At 44.3% G+C, this 18,334-nt stretch overlaps 1 protein-coding gene and 1 gene segment (V, D, J or C); both read right to left on the bottom strand.

Annotated features, from left to right (window-relative positions):
* LOC140461073 (uncharacterized) overlaps positions 1 to 17,756 on the bottom strand; it is a 42,760-nt gene extending 25,004 nt beyond the window's left edge. The window contains exons 1-2 of the mRNA XM_072555856.1: positions 17,653 to 17,756; positions 17,174 to 17,530 (exon numbers count right to left, since the gene is read on the bottom strand). Of these exons, the coding sequence (XP_072411957.1) occupies positions 17,174 to 17,530; positions 17,653 to 17,698 (403 nt within the window). The 5' untranslated portion in view covers positions 17,699 to 17,756. The remainder of the gene's footprint in view (positions 1 to 17,173; positions 17,531 to 17,652) is intronic.
* Positions 3,735 to 17,139, bottom strand: LOC140460168 (igW chain C region, secreted form 1/3-like). The segment is given in 4 exon segments: positions 3,735 to 3,898; positions 4,387 to 4,692; positions 5,900 to 6,214; positions 15,967 to 17,139. Coding segments are annotated over 3 exon segments (585 nt in total).
* Positions 17,757 to 18,334: the final 578 nt, after the last annotated feature.

The following is an 18,334-nucleotide window of genomic DNA, read 5'->3' as shown; positions in this document are numbered from 1 at the left end:
AAATTTTTCACTGTACTCGTTCGAGTGCACGTGTCAATAAAACCAACTCGAATTCTAATTCCAATTTGAATACAATACTTCACATTTCAACAGTCAAACTGTTCTCAAAGTTTACTTGACCGTATTGGGCCCAGTCGATTTCTCGTGTTCTCTCTCAGCAATTCCACTGACAACCAACATCTTTACAATAGAACAACCGTCTTTTACCAGATCAATGTGATTCATTCACAACCAACCCATCAATGGATTCCAGACATTTGTTGGTCACATTTATATTGCCTTCAGAGAGAGTGATGTCAAAGTTAGCTTCACACAGGAACCTCACCATGTAGTGAGAACAAATGCAGGAAGGGTTCTGTTCCGAAATCAAACTGGAAGACTGAATGATTTAGGTGGCATACATTTTCACCGTCATTGCCCTGCGATGGGAAATATGGAACTACACCCAGGGACAGAATTTTATCTTTTTGAACTGGCAGAAGGAGAGTTTGTATGAGGATGAATTATGTCAATCTTGCCATCAGGCTGAGGTCTTACCTTGAACAATCTTCACCTCCTTCCTGCTGTTAAAGTTGGAGGGTGGATGACTCACTGCACAGGTGAAGACTGAGCCTTTCCACCACTCCTCTGTGCTCACACTCAGGTAGTGCCTGACACTGAATGTCTCTGTCTGCTCCAGAGCAGTGAGGCCAGCACGGGTGTTGGAGGAGATCAGGCTGCCATCCTTCTCCCAGGAGACCTGTATGCTGTCTGGGTAAAATCCAGTGATCACACACTCGAGTGTAACTCTGCTGTGATTCTTGATCTCTTGGGCTGAAGGAGGCAGCAGTCTGACTTTGGGACTTTTTGGCTGAACTGGAACCAATGAACAAAACAAAGATGGTGTTAAATATTTTCCTTTGTGGTTGGCAATGTCAGTGATATAACTTTTCATTCACTTGCCTACCTTTTATGCTCCTTGTTCGTTTTGACACGGGAGAAGAGGAGGAACCACTTTGAGCAGAGCACACAACCTCCATCCCGTTCTCCCACTGCTCTGCTGTTGTTCGGAGTTGGCTGATGACCATGTATTGGGCACCTTCCTCTTTCTGTGCTTGAGCTATAACCCCTTCACTTCTCTGCTTCCCATTCACATTCCAGGTGATCCGGACCTGGCTGGGATCAGAAAAGAATGCTGTACACACCAGGGTGGCAGTCTTGTTGATCCAAACCTCTTGCATGGAAGGATTTTGGAGAAATAGAGACACTTCTGGGAAAGGGAAAGGAAAAATTTCAGAAGAATTGGCATTTTCCGGTATCAGCAGGTGTCAGATGTTTAAGGAAGGCTTAGCTGTCATGAGAAACAAGAAATATAGGGACAGAAGTGGCCTGGAACTGGAATTGTTTTTAATCCAGGACATCTGGAGCAGATACCTGATCATTAGAAAATCTAAGGGTTATTTCAAACATGTTTTGTGGTTCTCAGTTTGTAAGTTTTGACCAAGAATGTACAATCAGTGCATTAAGAAAGAGCCAGATCCATTTTGAATGTGTTTACCAAGTGATCAAGAATCCACTGCGAGGACTGTAATTGAGTTGTGGGCTGAGCAGTTTTCAGAGACAACACTATTAATAAATGTAATCTCTGATTTGTGAAATGGAGTGAGACAGAGATACAAACTGCTCAGCAAAATGAACAACTGAACAAATTTGTTTTTACATGGGTGTGACAGTGGATTGATTCCTGATGTCGAGTACACCAAATCAAAAAGAAGCTCATTTCTTTCAACCAAACACTGTTGCTGGCACCTCTGTGTTGGCATTGTTGGCTCATATCCCACTTGGGTACAAATCTCAAAGCTGGCAATTCAGGGCAGACCAGAGGGAGTGCTGCACTGTCAGAGGTGTTGTCTTTGGATGAGAAATGAAAATGAGGTCCTGACTGCTGTGTCAAGTGGAAGGTACATATGGCAGAGCACTATTCTGCAGAAAAGCAGGAAGGTTACTGCTGATGTTCTGGTCAATTTTATCACTCACTCACTGGGTCATTCTGTACAGGTTGGCTGCTGTGTTTCCTACATTATAAGAGTGACTTCACATTAAAATACTTAACTGGCTGTGAAGCACTTAATGATGTCATGTGGTTATGAAAACGATATATTAATGCAAATCATTCTTTACTTTTCCTCTCATTCAGGTCAGCACTGGAAGTTTCTGTTTTATGATTCCCATCGTAATGTTCCATTGCCTTGGCCTTTCCTCTATCTGTAATCTTCTTCAGCTCGACAATAATCTGGAAACTCTGTACAACTCGGGGTGTGAATCCTCTGTTCTCTTTGTCCAAACATTGGTGGCCAGATCCGAATCTGTGGAACTCACTGCCCCGGCCTCAGTGACCTGTTCTCTCTCTTTCTCTCTCCCCCTTCAAGACACTGTTAAAAACCACCTTACTGGCCAAGCTTTTGGTCACATCCTAATTCCACCATTTTTTGGCTCAGTACCAATTCCTCTCTGGCTTTTTACCAGCTTGGGCTGTTTTATCACATTGGAGGATATGTAAGTGCAACATGTCACTGATGATCATGCCTGTGAAGGAGGTTGGTTCATTTTTGCATTGGGACAGTAAACCCGGTGTATCATAGGAAGTAATAAAAGTCCTCTCTTGTTGGAGGTTGGTGATCATTTATACATAATATGTTCCCCATCCTCTCTAATTTCATTCAAGAGCTATTAGACTGGGAGAATAATGATTCATTGAATTTGTCATCTGTCCTTCTTCTTAGTTGCCTGTCATAGGATCACCATCACTTCAGATATCCTGCAGAATCAGTGTACAAACACATTCACTGTGCAAACCCCCACAACTGGGGTATCTGCTTTGATCCACACTGATTATTCTCTGTCTATATCATATTGAGTTAATACTTGCAGAGAGAATGATGACTCTGTCTGTGTCCTGGTCAAAACCATTCATGAACACTGTGTACCGACTCGTCTGGCTGCAGTTTGAGCTGATGTTCAGGACAGTGTCTGACAGGGTCACGCCTGTTATTAGCTTCAGATGTTCTGCTTCCCTCACCCACCTTTCAGACAAGATGTTGAGCAATTTCCTTCCAGGTTATCATTGATCATTCTATTAGTAACCAAGTCTTAATGTTTGCTTTCCCACAATCAATCCTCACAGGGTCAGAAGCACTCCCCATACCATTGTAAAATGGTGAAATCACAGGGTAAGGAGCAGTTCACTCCACATTCCCTCATGGAGACATTAAAAGGAACTTTGTCAATTTGAATTCCTTGTCAACATTGAGAACCTTTCATTGACCATTGTCAGTCTCCAGGATCGAAGGGAACTTCTCCAATTTTACTGTCCTGTGTTTCCACCCAAAACCTATCGGATTGTACAGGGCACCAGATAAGTCCTTATGGCCTGAATTACCAACTTGCCTCAGGACCAACATCATTGAAGTTAGAGACCAAATCCTACTTTATTGGATCAAGGTGGTGGCCCCCATGGGTGACAAATAATCGTCAAATTCTTCTCAACTTGGTGGTGAGGGTCAAACTGTGAGATCAGGACATTTCAACCTCAACCAGTCCAGGTCACCAAACAGTGACCATTTCAATAAGGAGTGGGAAACATTAACCAGGGCTGTCACTTCTCACAGTCTTTCCACTATCATTCTGACAGACTCCATGGGCTGGGGATTTGAACCTGCCAGATGACTTGTAATAAAATTCAACAGTCAATTCCATTCACAATGAGCTCACAACTTTATTTGACACCTTTGTTGGGCACAGTTATATTGGTGCTTTTCACCGTTTTTGAGGGTCACATTAAGGTTAGTGTGGTAGAGCAGTACTGGCACAAACTCAGAACAAGAGCAAGGAGGACAACTGTGGCATGTCGGTTTTTCACCTGGAATTGGAAGAAATACAAATTTAAGTGTTATACATGTTTACCTCTCCTTCCCTATGTTATGGACAAGCTCCCTCAAGAGATCTTCGAAACAGATCATGGTAATTCATTCAAATTCAGCATTGGAAAGATTTCTGTGATGAAACAGCACTTGGGTAGCACTGGGAGGAAACAGAAGGTGATTTGGACTGTGGATGGTTTCAGAAGACCATTTGATATCTCGTCTGATTTTCTTTCTACTGCAGTTACGTCGAGTAGCATGGAATGAGGGTTTTAATAGGCAGGCAACCCCACCCAGGTGGTCTTCCTGTTTCATACATTACATTACAATACTCCACTCAGATGTGACTTTAATATCAAAACAGAAAATACTGAACATCTCACCTCTCCCTGCAATGAAGGACAGTAATTCAAGTGTTCAGGCATTCAGTCAATAGGAGATTGGATTTCTAACAGGGTATTCTTTCTCCCCGTCAGACTCTACTTACCCTCTTGGTACTTCATGTTGATCCTGGTACTGAAGCTTGTAGCCTCATGGATCACTTCACAAGTGTATTCATCCCCTTTCTTCCAATCTGCCACCTGTATAGTCAGGTAAGAGATTGTTTCAAACAGATTGCCTTTTCCCTTTTTGGAAGGGAGTTTGGTACCCGATTGGTGCACTCCAGCTTTAAACCAGGAAACCTGGACACTGTCAGGATAGAATCCAGATAGCATGCACCCCAGGGCAGCAGTAGTTTGATTGTAGACACCCTCCGGCGATGGAACAACAGAGAAGACATGGGGAGCCTGAGCTGTGGAAAGATACAATATTTCAGATGATGTGATTGTTTTGGAAACAGACTTCCCCCAACATCAAAAGAAACCATCACATATTGATTTTGATTCACTTGGGAATAAACAGCCTGATGAGAATGACCATGAATGTGAAGTGAGCTGGGTTAGAGAGTGCTAGCAGCATATCTACGGTCTCCCAAGTGAAGTATCACATTTTACTGGGACCTGGAACAAAGGCAGGTAACTGGAAGTTGAGGTGGAGGTCACCCATGATCTAATGAAATGGTGGAGCAGTCTTAAGGAGCTGACTGGACTCCCCCTGTTCATGTGCCATGGCTCGGCAGCTCCTTCAATGCCATGCTCATATTATCTAGATATCTCTTGATGTCAAGAGCATCTCGAAATCTATGAATCTCTGTTTTGATCTGAATAACTGAGCTTCCACACTGAAAGATTTTGGGAGTGTGTGTGAAATCAGGTAAACAACCAGTAAAGGATGGAGAGGAATTGTTTCCATTTCCAGGGAGATCACTCGTAATAAGTGATACAATAAACCCAGGTTGGCATGAGGACGTTTTCCTTTGGAAATATAACAATTTGTTTGAATTTTCCTGAAAGGGGCCGGTGAAGCAGATTCAACTGTATTTTCCGAAAGAGAAACAAATTATTATTGAGAATACAAAACATTGGGAGGATCATGGATAAAGAGCAGAGCAGTGAAACAATTTTACATCTTTGATAATGCAGGCACAGATTTATTGGGCTAAATGACCTCCTTTCCTGTATGATTTTCTAAATCAGGATCTTGTTGGTGATATGTTAAAGGGTGGGTGCAGGGCTCTAATATTGGAGCTGGATCAGAAAGTGGACAAAGTTATGGGATTTGTTTCCTGTGTGTCACAACCCCACCACCCCAGCCCTCCCCCCTTTGCCCCAGTCCCGATATTCAGTTTCACTGACTTGAGCAGAACTAAATGCTGGGATTGGGACATCACAGGCGATGACATTGTTGCCCTGCCTTGGGTCGTTTGGGGTGATTTCTCATGGCTCTTTACTTAGCTCCCAGCAGCACTGCTGTTAAGTCAGGATAGACTCTGTGGCCACAAGAATTCATTTGTGGTCTATTTGGCAGAAACCTCCTTCACTGGTTGCTGAAGGTTCCTTTCCAACTTCATCCCCTGATCCTAGTACAGTTTAGAATGGTATGTAAGCTCTTGTACTAACGTGTCGGCTTTTTGACCTCGGCTGTCACCATTTCATCTGACTTGTAACCCGCTTTGCAATGGTAGACCTTGTTGGCATTCCAATCCGATGCAGAGACTTTGAGCACACTGCTCATTGTGTACGTCATATTTTGCCCCAAGACTGCTGGATAGTTATTTACTCCAGTTGTGATCACTCTATTGTCACTGGACCAATTCTGATTGATGCTCTTGGGCTGAAAATCCTTGACTAGACAGAGGAGGCTGATCTCATCTTGGTTGGAGCTTGTCTCACAGTAAGTACTGGAAGCATAAACTGCAGGTTTGATCTGGACATCTGAAACAGAAATAGATAGACCCAGTAAATAAATTCATGGAAATTAGATGAAACTGGAGAGATTGTGTTAAAGCTACAACCAGCTACTTCTGAAAACAATTACACTCTTACACAGAGAGTTTACACATTTATAGATCAGCTGTGGCTCAGTTGGTCTCACGGTCACATCAAAATCAAAAGGTCATGTGTTCAAGCTCATTTCAGAGTTGAGCTGATACTGTTGGAGTGTTCCACTGTTTGAACCACCATCCTCCAGATGAGAAATTGAACTGGAAACACAAACTAATTAATTAATCGATTAATTTAATATAGAACTGACAGCACCAGATGGTACTTCACATAAATGGAAGAATCTAGCTCCAAAATTATGGTGATAGTAATAATTGTTTTGAGGTGATATTGATTGAGAGATTAAAATACCATAGATTCAAAACAAGTGACATTTCTAACCTGGAGGCAATAGCAATATGGGCAAGAAAGGATTCAGGACTCGTGGAAATATATTGTCTAACAGGCCGTGAGTTCAAAACCTGCCCTGATTGAGATGGTTAAAGCTGTTGACTTGCATGGACTGGCACCAGATCACACAATCTGGAGAAGCTGACAGATTGTGATACAAGAGGCAAATGTGAGAACTGCAGATGCTGGAAACCAGAGTTTAGATCAGAGTGGTGCTGGAAAAGCACAGCAGGTCAGGCAGCATCCGAGGAGCAGGAATATCGACCTTTTGGACAAAAGCCCTTCATCAGGAATAGAGGGAAGGAAGCCTCCAGGATGGAGAGATAAATGGGGTTGTGGGTGGGGGGGGGGGGGGGGGGAATGGTGGTTGCTGGGGAGATGGTAGCAAAGAGTATAATGGGTGAATGGGGGTGGGGATGGATGTGATAGGTCAGAGAGGAGGGTGGGGGAAGGTAGCAAAGAGTACAGTAGGTGAATGGAGGTGGGGATGGAGGTGATATGTCAGAGAGGAGGGTGGAGGAAGGTAGCAAAGAGTACAATAGGTGAATGGAGGTGGGGATGGAGGTGATAGGTCAGAGAGGAGGGTGGGCGAAGGTCACAGAGAGTACAATAGGTGAATGGAGGTGGGGATGGATGTGATAGGTCAGAGAGGAGGGTGGGGGAAGGTAGCAAAGAGTACAATAGGTGAATGGAGGTGGGGATGGAGGTGATAGGTCAGAGAGGAGGATGGGGGAAGGTCACAAAGAGTACAGTAGGTGAATGGAGGTGGGGATGGAGGTGATAGGTCAGAGAGGAGGGTGGGGGAAGGTCACAGAGAGTACAATAGGTGAATGGGGTGGGGATGGAGGTGATAGGTCAGAGAGGAGGGTGGGGGAAGGTCACAGAGAGTACAATAGGTGAATGGGGTGGGGATGGATGTGATAGGTCAGAGAGGAGGATGGGGGAAGGTAGCAAAGATTACAATAGGTGAATGGGGGTGGGGATGGATGTGATAGGTCAGAGAGGAGGATGGGGGAAGGTCGCAAAGATTACAATAGGTGAATGGGGGTGGGGATGGAGGTGATAGGTCAGAGAGGAGGGTGGGGGAAGGTCACAAAGAGTACAATAGGTGAATGGAGGTGGGGATGGAGGTGATAGGTCAGAGAGGAGGATGGGGGAAGGTCACAAAGAGTACAATAGGTGAATGGGGGTGGGGATGGAGTTGATAGGTCAGAGAGGAGGGTGGGGGAAGGTCACAAAGAGTTCAACAGGTGAATGGAGGTGGGGATGGATGTGATAGGTCAGAGAGGAGGATGGGGGGAAGGTCACAGAGAGTACAATAGGTGAATGGAGGTGGGGATGGAGGTGATAGGTCAGAGAGGAGGGTGGGGGAAGGTCACAAAGAGTTCAACAGGTGAATGGAGGTGGGGATGGATGTGATAGGTCAGAGAGGAGGATGGAGGGAAGGTCACAGAGAGTACAATAGGTGAATGGAGGTGGGGATGGAGGTGATAGGTCAGCGGGGAGGGTGGAGTGGATAAGTGGGAAGGGAGATTGGCAGGTAGGAATGGTCATGAGGACAACGCTGAGCTGGAATGTTGGAACTGGGGTAAGGTGGGAGGAAGGGAAATGAGGAAACTGGTGAAGTCCACATTGATGCCCTGGGGTTGACGTGTTCCGAAGTGGAAGATGAGGCGTTCCTCCTCCAGACGTCAGGTGGTGAGGGAGCGGCGGTGGATGCAAACCCTTCAGGTTTTTCATGGAATTGAATCTGTCACACTAGGGACAGGCCAAGGATAGGAAGGGTAATATTTCAATTGTACAGAGAAATATGTACAACCACAGACTGTCAATCTTATGATTCAGTCTTTTAGATTTTCACCTCCTTCAATGACATATTGATATTATCTCCATATCTCTTGATGTCAAGAGTAACTCATTGTCTATGAATCTCTGTCTTGAGTTAAAGATTGAGCTTCCATGCTGCAAGATTTTGGGAATGTGTGTGAAATCAGGGAAACAACCAGTAAAAGCCAATGGATAGTTGGTGATTGTCAGAGGAAAGGGAGAGCTCATGCTGGGTAAGGGATTACATAATGAAATTATTCTTGAAGTTACCTTGGGAAAACACTGGACAGCTGGGAATTGGAGGACAAAGCAGAGACGGTCCACATTATCAAGCAGGAATCTTGCATTATTCAGGGGAACAGCAGATTGACATCAACCCCACAGGCTTGAATAGACTGGAATATTGTTTGGGTGTGAAGTCAATGTTGTGTCTGATTCACTCAGTTTGAAAATGGTTAATTATCTTGTGATCTTATTGCTGTTTTTTAAAATATTGGCTGCTGTGTTCCTGACATTCCACTGATCATGACCCTTCAACTGTAGTTCTTTGGCTGTGAAAAGTTTTACCAAAGACACAATGTAAATTCAAGCATTTTGAGAAAATAGAGAAATTAAATTAATCCACTGTGGGCTTCAGAAATCTGAGTATTAATTCTATTTCTATCTCCACAGATGCTGATAGAGCTGCTGAACTTTTCCAGTGTGGGTGACAGGATCATATCAGTCAACATCGTTTCGAGGTGACAGTCTTTCACATCCTGCAACCAGTGGGCAGTAAGTCTAGTTCATGATGGATCAGTGGATCAAACAGTGTTGGGAAGTGGGGGTCAGGAGATGGATCTGGGGATAACTTTGATAAATTCCTGAGACTGTCAGCATTGTGCTGAAGGACAGCAGTAATGAGGAGAATGATGAGCGTAACTGTATCGGCTGCAGAGAGCTGGAATTGATAAAATTCAGGGTGAACCTGGCCTTGAGTGATTCTGGTGAGAGTGAATCTCAGCCCAGGTTACAATCTGCCCTGGTCTCTTTCTGACTGTACTCAATGGGATTGAAAATCTGAGCAGCTGTAAAACACACAGATGCTTCACTGTAACCTGATGTGTTCTACAGCCAAGACCAAATTCACCCTCAGTGTATCCTCGGTGACACCTCTGTCAGGTCTGTGGGTAATTCTGACTCAGCCAGAGGCAAAGGACTCTCTGGTCCATGAGAGCTCAAGGTGCAACAGATCCAGGATGGTTCAGAGTTTTAGGAAATGAAGTCGGGGGGGGAGGTGAGGTGGGGGGGAGATTAAGCAGCCTGGGGTTATTTTCTTTGGAAGAGTTGATTACGGTAATGTTCCCTTATGGCCCTGGTGTAAAGCAGACAATAGCTGTTCACTCAGCAGTGGCTCAGTGGTCACAGTGTCACTTTAAACCTGAAGGTTGAGGGTTTAGCTGATTCTTGGAGCACAACATCTAGGTTGATATTACTGAGGGAGTGCGACACTGTTGGAGGGGCTGGTCTTTTAGATCAGACATTAAACTGACTTCTCAAAGTGTCGTCCAGTATTGATCCCCCCCCCTCCATCATCATTATAAACTGTCAGTATCTTATTGGTCTTGGGGTCCTGGTTTAATGACGTATTCACTGCTTCCCAAAACTGACAGCACTTCAAATCTATTCAAAAACTATAAACTGGTCAGGTATGTCCTGAACTCATGGAAGGTGCAATAAAAATACAAGTTATTTCCTTCGCAACTACTTTGAGCACATGACAATGAGTATTGGCTAATATAATAAAGGAGCTTTGATAGCTAGACAGAATATGCAGCACAGGATGTGTCCATTCAGCCCAACCAGTCCATGCTGGTATTACTGGTCCACTCAAGCCTCCTTTTATTATATTCATTCCTGGAGTGAGGGGGTCACTGTCTGAGGCAGCATTAATTACCTCTCCCTAATTGCCCCAGAGAACATGAGGGTGAGATGTTTCTTGAACCCCTGCTGACCATTTAAGCATGGACACCCATGCATGTTCGAAAAGGTGTTGCAGCATTTGAGGCCAGTGACAGTAAAGATCCAATAATATAGCTCCAGGTCAAGATGCTGTGTGGATTGGAAGGGAACATGTAGGTGGAGATGTTCCAAAGTATTTGCTGCCGTTGTCCTTCTAGATGGTGGTGGTTGTAGGTTTGAAAGGTGCTATTGAAGGAACCTTAGTGAGTTGTTGCAGTAGATAGTACACACTGCTGTCACTAAGTATTGATGGTGGAGGGAGCAGATGTTGAGGGGTTTCGATGGGATGCTAATCAGTTCTGTCATATTTCCTCATCTGAACCATCATAACCATCCATTCCCTTTCTCCTCACAGCCTTGTCTAGCTTCCCTTTAAATCCATCTCCACTCTTCACTTCAATGACTCCATCCTTTAACAATTTCACATTCTCACCACTCTTCGGCTGAAGAGGTTCCAATTGGATTCCTTGGGAACAGTCTCATACTGATGGCCTCAAGATATGCCGTTTAAGATAAAGATGAGGAGAAATTTTGTCTCATAGATTAAATTCCCTACAGTGTAGAAACAGGCCATTTGACCCAATAAGTGCACACCGACCGTCCGAAGAGGAACCCACCAAGATTCATTTCCCTCTGACTGTGCACCTAAGACTATGGGCAATTTGCCAATCCACCTGACCTGCAAATCTTTGGATTGTGGGAGGAAACCGGAGCACCCGGAGGAAACCCAAGCAGACATGGAGAGAGTGTGCAAACTCCACACAGACAGTTGCCCAAGAATGAAATCGAACCCGGGTCCCTGGCGCTGTGAGGCTGCAGTGTTAACCATTGAGCCACAATGCCGCCAAGAAGGTAGTGAATCTGTGAAATGTTTTCCTGCAAAGGACTGTCGAGGGTCTGTCATTACGTATATTCAATATTGGCATAGACAGATTTTTAATCACAAAGGGAATCAAGGATTATGGAAAAAAGGCAGGAAAATGGAGTGGAGGATGATCAGATCAGTCATGATCTCATTGAATGGTGGAACAGAATCAATGGGCTGAATGGTCTACTCTGTCTTAGATCTTCCCCACAAGGTGAAACCTTCTCCTTCTACTCCATTCGATCAAAACCTTTCAGAACATTAACAATCTTGATTTAGTCACCCCTCAGCCTTCTCTATCCAAGAGAGAAGACACCCGGTGGCCTGTCAATCCTTTCACTGTGTGTCAGTCACACACAGGAACTTAGGAACAGGAGTGGGCTACTGAGCCTCTCAAGCCTGACCTGCCATTCTAGATCATGGCTGACCATCCCCTCAATTCCATTCTCCTGCTTTATCTCCATTTCCCATAATGTCATCAGTCTCCAGATCCATACTGATTTCTGTCTTGAACCTGATCAATGATCGTACTTCCACAGCCCTCTGGGTAGAGAGTTCCAAAAGATTCACCATCCTCTGAAAGAGGTAGTTCCTCCTCATCTCAATTGGAAATGGCCTGCCTCTCATCCTAAGTCTTTTGGTTCCCCCGACTCTAATCGCCAGCCAAGGGAAACATCCTGTTCACATCAGCCCCTGTAAGAATTTTGTATTTTCAGTCAGATCACCTCTCATTCTTCAAAACTCTAGAGAATACAGACACAGTTTCCACAGTTTCCTCAATCCCTCTTCATTAAACAACCCTGCCAGGGATTAGTCTGGTAAACAACCATTGCACTGCCTGCACAGCAAGTATTATCTGTTCTTGGATAAGGAGACCAAAGCTGTACACAATGTTCTGGGTGTGGTCTCACCAAGGCCCTATACAACTGCAGTAAGGCACCTTTCCTTGTGGACTCATATTCCCATGTAATTAATCCCAACATCCTGTTTGCTTTCTTTGGTAATTGTGGCACCCACCTGCTAGGTTTGAGTGACTCATGAACAAGGACACCCAGATCCCTTTGGACACTCGCACTTCCAAATCAGACTTTCTGTTTTTTCCTGTCAAAGTGAATAACTTCAGACTTCTATATAATATATTTTAAAAGTCCAATTCTAGCCCATTCACAAAGCCAGTCCAAATCTTCCTGAAGCCTGTTTGGACCCTCCTCACAAATAATGTTCCCAGCCAGTTTGATGTTATCAGCAAATTTATAAACATCCCCATTGGTCCCCACATCCTTGTCATTTATACGGATTGTGAGCATTTGTGGAACTAGCATTGACCCTTGGAGTATCTCACCAGTAACAGTCTGCTGTCCTGAGAATGATCCATTTATTCCAACTCTCTGCTTCTGTCTCCATCCAGACTTATACATTCCCCCAAGTCTAATTTATTATCCCCAGTATGGGAATTTAAAGGCAGAGAGTCACAGAGATGTACCGCACAGAAACAGACCTTTTGGTCCAACTCGTTCATGCCAACCAGATATCCCAAACTAATCTCATCTCTGACACTCCGGGGAAAACAGCCCCAGTCTCTTCAGCCTCTCCCTGTAAATCAAATCCTTCAACCTTGGCAATATCCTTGTAAATTTTTTCTGAACTTTATCAAATTTCACAACATTCTTCTGATAGGAGGGAGACCAAAATTGCACACAGTATTCCACAACTGGCCTAACCAATGTCCTGTACAGCCGCAGCATGACCTCTCAACTCCGAAACTGGATGCTTTCACCAATTGCCTTCTTCACTATCTTACCTACTTTCAACTCCACTTTAAAGGAGCTCTTAACCTGCACCCCAAAGTCTCTTTGTTCAGCAACTCTCCCCTTACCATTAAGTCGATAAGTCCTGCCCTGATTGGCCTTTCCAAAATGCTCTGAAAAGTTTTCTGAAAATCCAGATGCCACATCCACTGTCACCCCTCTGTCTATGCTGCGTGTATCAGTGTATGGTGGCTCTTTGGTGGAACAAACCACTCAATCCACCCCCCTGTTACTGTCCCAGAGGGCTGTCAAATGTTTTCCTTTCAATATTAATCTGATGTTGATCTTTACAATAGAATCTGATTCTTCTGTCCTTTCAGCCAGAATATAACAGATCACAGAAACTCCCTGAGTAAATGAGGTTGCCTTAAATTTTATCCTGAATTACTAACTGTAAAAATTTTCTCAACTCCACCATCAGACTGACTGGACTGTGTCAGTGATAAGTTTGCTTTTAATTTATTCCCTTTTACCCTTATATCCTCCATCCACTTTCTCAGTGTCATTGAGAATTTTAAACACCTTTTCCCACCACTGAGCCAATCAGATTAAAAGCTCCGAGATCCTCAATAATAAATGCTGAGAGATTTGAAATGTCTGTTCAATGCTGACAGGATCTCACACCATACAGTGTACTGGGTCTCATCCAGTATATTACAGTCCAGTATCAACATCCTACTGCAGACCTCACCCCCTCACACTGAACTGATCCTTTCAGCATCTTTCCAGAATGTTCCAGCTTTAACCCCAGTGATGGGGGGAGGTGGGGGGGGGGCACTGTTCTATTGGCATTGTAGGTCACAGAGAGAGAGAGAGAGAGGAGAAAGGTAAAGGCTAAGGAATGAAAACAGGGAAAGAAGAGAAATAGAGACCAAAGAAAAGGGAAGGAACTGACAACAAAGGAAGAAAAGGTAGTGGAATACAAAAAGAAAGATGAGAAAGGAGGTAGAGCGCACTCAGTGAGTAAATTCAGACAAGAGGTTGAACAACGACAACTGCAGAAACACACCTAAAACTACCCAAGTACAAGAAATATTTGTTCAGTGTTTTATATTTTCCCGGTGAGGAAGAATAGGAATTGCAATCAAACAGACTGAGGTGTTTCACTCCAGTGACACTGACCCCTCACTCAGTGTTTGTGGTCAGAGATGTTCCCACTGCATACACCTTGTTACAATCAGACACTACAACGTAGAAATTCCTCCAGGGGGTGGGGGTGGGGGTGGGGTGGGTTCAGGGAGAACTGAGGGAATCGGATCACTTGCCTGTTCCACACAGTGCCCGGTATTCAATTCCAGGTCAGTCCCTGAAATTCAGGATCAGGCTCTGGGCAGGAGGAGTGACAAGTCGGAAACTGCCTGATCTGTCTCACTCCCCGGGAGGAATTTCTCTCCCAGTGAATCCAGGGAGATCGAGGAAACTTTACTGTGTGCTTTTTGTAAAATTCATCTTTTTAGGTAAATGTCCTCAGGGGGACATGTTGAAATCATCATTGTCCTTCCTGTTAATTTAGTTAACAATGTTATTAAAATAAATTCATTTTAAAAGAATGAAGAAAACTCATTGTAAAAAGCACACAGGAGAATATCATCGTGCTCAGGAATAATGATAGAATCCGTTTCCTTCACAAAACTCTTGTCCCACAGGAAAGTTGTGAAATATCAATTCAAGCTCCTTGATCTCGGGTGGATATAAACCTGTCCCTGAAAAAGGATCATCCCCTTCCTTTCCCATAAGCCTTACTTCCATTTGAGGGACCATCTCCACTAAAAGGAGCAGTGGTCAGAACTGGCTGAATATTAATAACCTTGTTCCACTGACACTAAACCCTTTGGACTTAGACTCACGGTGAGGTTTAATCACTGTCCAGCTCATATATTAGGGTGAAGTTTCCTTGTCAAATGTTTTAATCCAATGATTGTAAACATTGAAACAGTGAAGAGAAAAATATGATATCCATGAATTTAAAAATAATCAATTCCATGCTATTATTGTCCAAGAACGATTTCAACCAAGCAGAAACTCTTCTGTTCTCAACCTTTCAGCGTGGGTCTAGTTAGAGATTTCAGAGTGAGAGAGGGTTTAAAATCTCACAGCTAATGAAACCATTCATGTCAAAGCACACCCTAAATCCTGTCTCAATCAGACACAACTTCATTCCACACCCACAGCCTGTTTGCTGTCTGTCTGGACAGCTCAGTGGAATATGCTGCAAATTTGTTGGGATGAGGGATTTTTAATAAACACTCATCCCTGTATCTCACTCTGTCCAAATAATTTCTCTCAGTTCGCAAAATTATCAAGTGAAATCAGGAACTTAACACTTTTAAAGCTGTTCAACAAGGTATGAACTATAAAAAAAACAAAAATGGAAACCACTGTAACACCAACTATTAAATCACAACCCAATTGGATCCTGTCTTTTAACTGAGATTATAACAAAATCCCAATCTGCCTCCAAATATCCAACAGTCAAAAATCATTAAACCTACCCCAATCCAGCGAGTATCCTAAATAATGTAATCTGGATCAAGCTGAGCATGTTAAACAGATCCCAGAACCTTCATTCGGTTTTCTGAGGTTTAATATTAACGATTGAGAATAAATCTAGTCTCAGGTTTCAGCTCCAGTTACTGGGTATATTCTTGACTCTGCAGAAATTCACCTCTCTGGGATGGAATCATGTAATTGTCCAAAATATCTCACTGATTTTACTGCATTATCAAATTCACTAAACACACATTAAATACAAGAAATAGTCGAAAATAGTAGAATTGAGAAGTTTGTCTTACCTGAAGTCACTTCCAGGAAGGTTCCGCTCCCCCAGTAGTCAAGATAATACCACTGTGCTCTGTCTCTTCATTCACCTAATACAATAACTGACCCTGAGCTCAATATATAATAATCCCCAGGGAATTAACCATAAACTGTGTTTTAACCCAGAGCAGCAACTTCCTGTATTTTCATCTGAAATTCCATCCTGATCCTGTCCCAAATGTATCTATAAATGAGGTGTTTTTACAGTTTTCCTGTCTGTGGTACACCAACTCCTGCAAGTTATCCATAAAAAGAATCGCCTCCTCTTTGTCTTGTTTTCTCCCAGGAATCGACATTTTCCCTGACAATCCCAGTCAGTGTTTAGATATTTCACTCTGGGAAACAGGAATGTGAAATCCACGGATACACACTGTCATTAGGAGCGAGGCAGTTTGTGTCAGGTTTTGTGCTGCTGTGGTAGTATATCCATCACAGTGTTTCAGCTGGGCTCAGAAACCACAGCTACAGGATCCAGCCCGAAATCAAATGTCCCAAACAACTCTCCAGTCTGTATCCGAGTGTCTCCCACACTCCAGGAGTCAATGCTGGGGTTTTCAGGACTGTATGGGAAGCTGGGGGAATCCACAAGGAGTTTTCATTCTCCATCATCCTCTCTCTGTTCCTCACTGTTCTGTCCATCTTTCAAATGATATCTTCACAGAAAGTTGTTCCCATACCCAGATTATTGAATTGGATCTGATTTATTTCCACAGCTCAGGAAGTAAAGCCAGTGATAGCACCCGGAGAGAGCAGTTTAAATAGATTTCCAGTGGCAGGTTTTTGAATGGGGAGACCCCCGATCTCTCTCACTGTGTCACTCCAGTATGTATACACTGTGATAGGGAGCCGTACATGAACCTCCTCCCCTTTCCCTGACACTGAGTCCGGTCAGATTTCACATTTAACCCGATCACACTGACACTGCTCCAAGTGAGCAATGCTGTTCTGATTTTCCCTGCCCAGGGACTGCCCTTTTCGTGTTTCAGTCCAGAGAGATCTTTGTTCATGTCCCGAACTCCTTTTCTCATCATATCACCTGTGCCAGGAATCAGCAGTGAATAATCCCATTTCCCCATTCCCAGGACCAGCAGATCCCAACACAGTCAGGATGGGAATGAAGCTGTGCTGGTAGCTGGGGGGAGTGTGTGTGATAGTTCCTCCCGTTTCACTGATTCCCCAGACTGTCGATTCTCTCAGTGAGTTTTTGTCCCAGTCCAGCCCCATTTCGTCTCACTGTGTCTCTCGCACAGTAATACACGGCGGTGTCATCCACTCTCAACTGGCTGATGTCGAGGTAGGCAACTGTGGTGGAGCCTCTTGAAGGGACGAATCTGCCTCGAATTCCAGGCGCGTAGCTACTGGTGCCACCTTGCTTGTAATCAAGTAACCATTCCAGCCCTTTTCCAGGGACCTGTCTCACCCAGTTTATCCAATTGCTATCCAGGCTGATCCCACTCACTGTACAGGTCAGTCTGACAGACTCCCCCGGCTTTTTCACAACTGACTCAGGCTGTGTCAGCACGATCTGAGAGCGGACACCTGTGAATAACAGAGAAACAGAAGAGAGCTCACTTTAATAAACTGGTCAGATAAACAGAGAGTCCCAGAATCTGGGAAGAAGCAGCCTCACTGTGTGGGGAGAAAGCCCCGGGAACTCTCACCTGTCAGACAGAGCAGGAGGACACAGAGATAAGGAGTAATCCCCATTGCCGTGTGGAAGCAGAGACAGAGTCAGACACTCCAGAGATCCGGCTGCTTCAGGGCACCTTTGTCTGGAGCTGGAGTCAGTGCTGTTTAAATAGGGGAGTGAAGTGAGTGAAGGTTCACCAACTTCCCCAGCAGCTCCACCCACTGAACCAGAAACAGAGCTTCCTGTCCACGTCTCCAGCAGAGATTTCACTTCTCTCCAACAGGCAACAGATCCACAGCAATAATCAGGTTAAAGATCCTGTCACACATTGTCCTGGTTCATTATTTCAAAATTAAAGAGCTTGTGAACAACCAACAAACTGAGAGGCACCAGTCAGTGCACAGATATCCCCCTGAGAGAGTGAGAGAGAGAGAGGACTGAGAGACACCAGTCAGTGTACAGATATCTCCATGAGAGAGAGAGGGGACTGAGGGACACCAGTCAGTGTACAGATATCTCCCTGAGAGAGGGGGGGACTGAGAGACACCAGCCAGTGTACAGATATCTCCCTGAGAGACGGGGGACTGAGAGACACCAGTCAGTGTACAGAAATCTCCCTGAGAGACGGGGGACTGAGAGACACCAGTCAGTGTACAGATATCTCCCTGAGAGAGAGAGGGGACTGAGAGACACCAGTCAGTGTACAGGTATCC

This window comes from Chiloscyllium punctatum, chromosome 36 (genome assembly GCF_047496795.1).
Source record: "Chiloscyllium punctatum isolate Juve2018m chromosome 36, sChiPun1.3, whole genome shotgun sequence".
NCBI lineage: Eukaryota > Metazoa > Chordata > Chondrichthyes > Orectolobiformes > Hemiscylliidae > Chiloscyllium > Chiloscyllium punctatum.
Note: the sequence above shows the minus strand (reverse complement) of the source record. Positions and strands in the feature narration are given on the sequence as shown.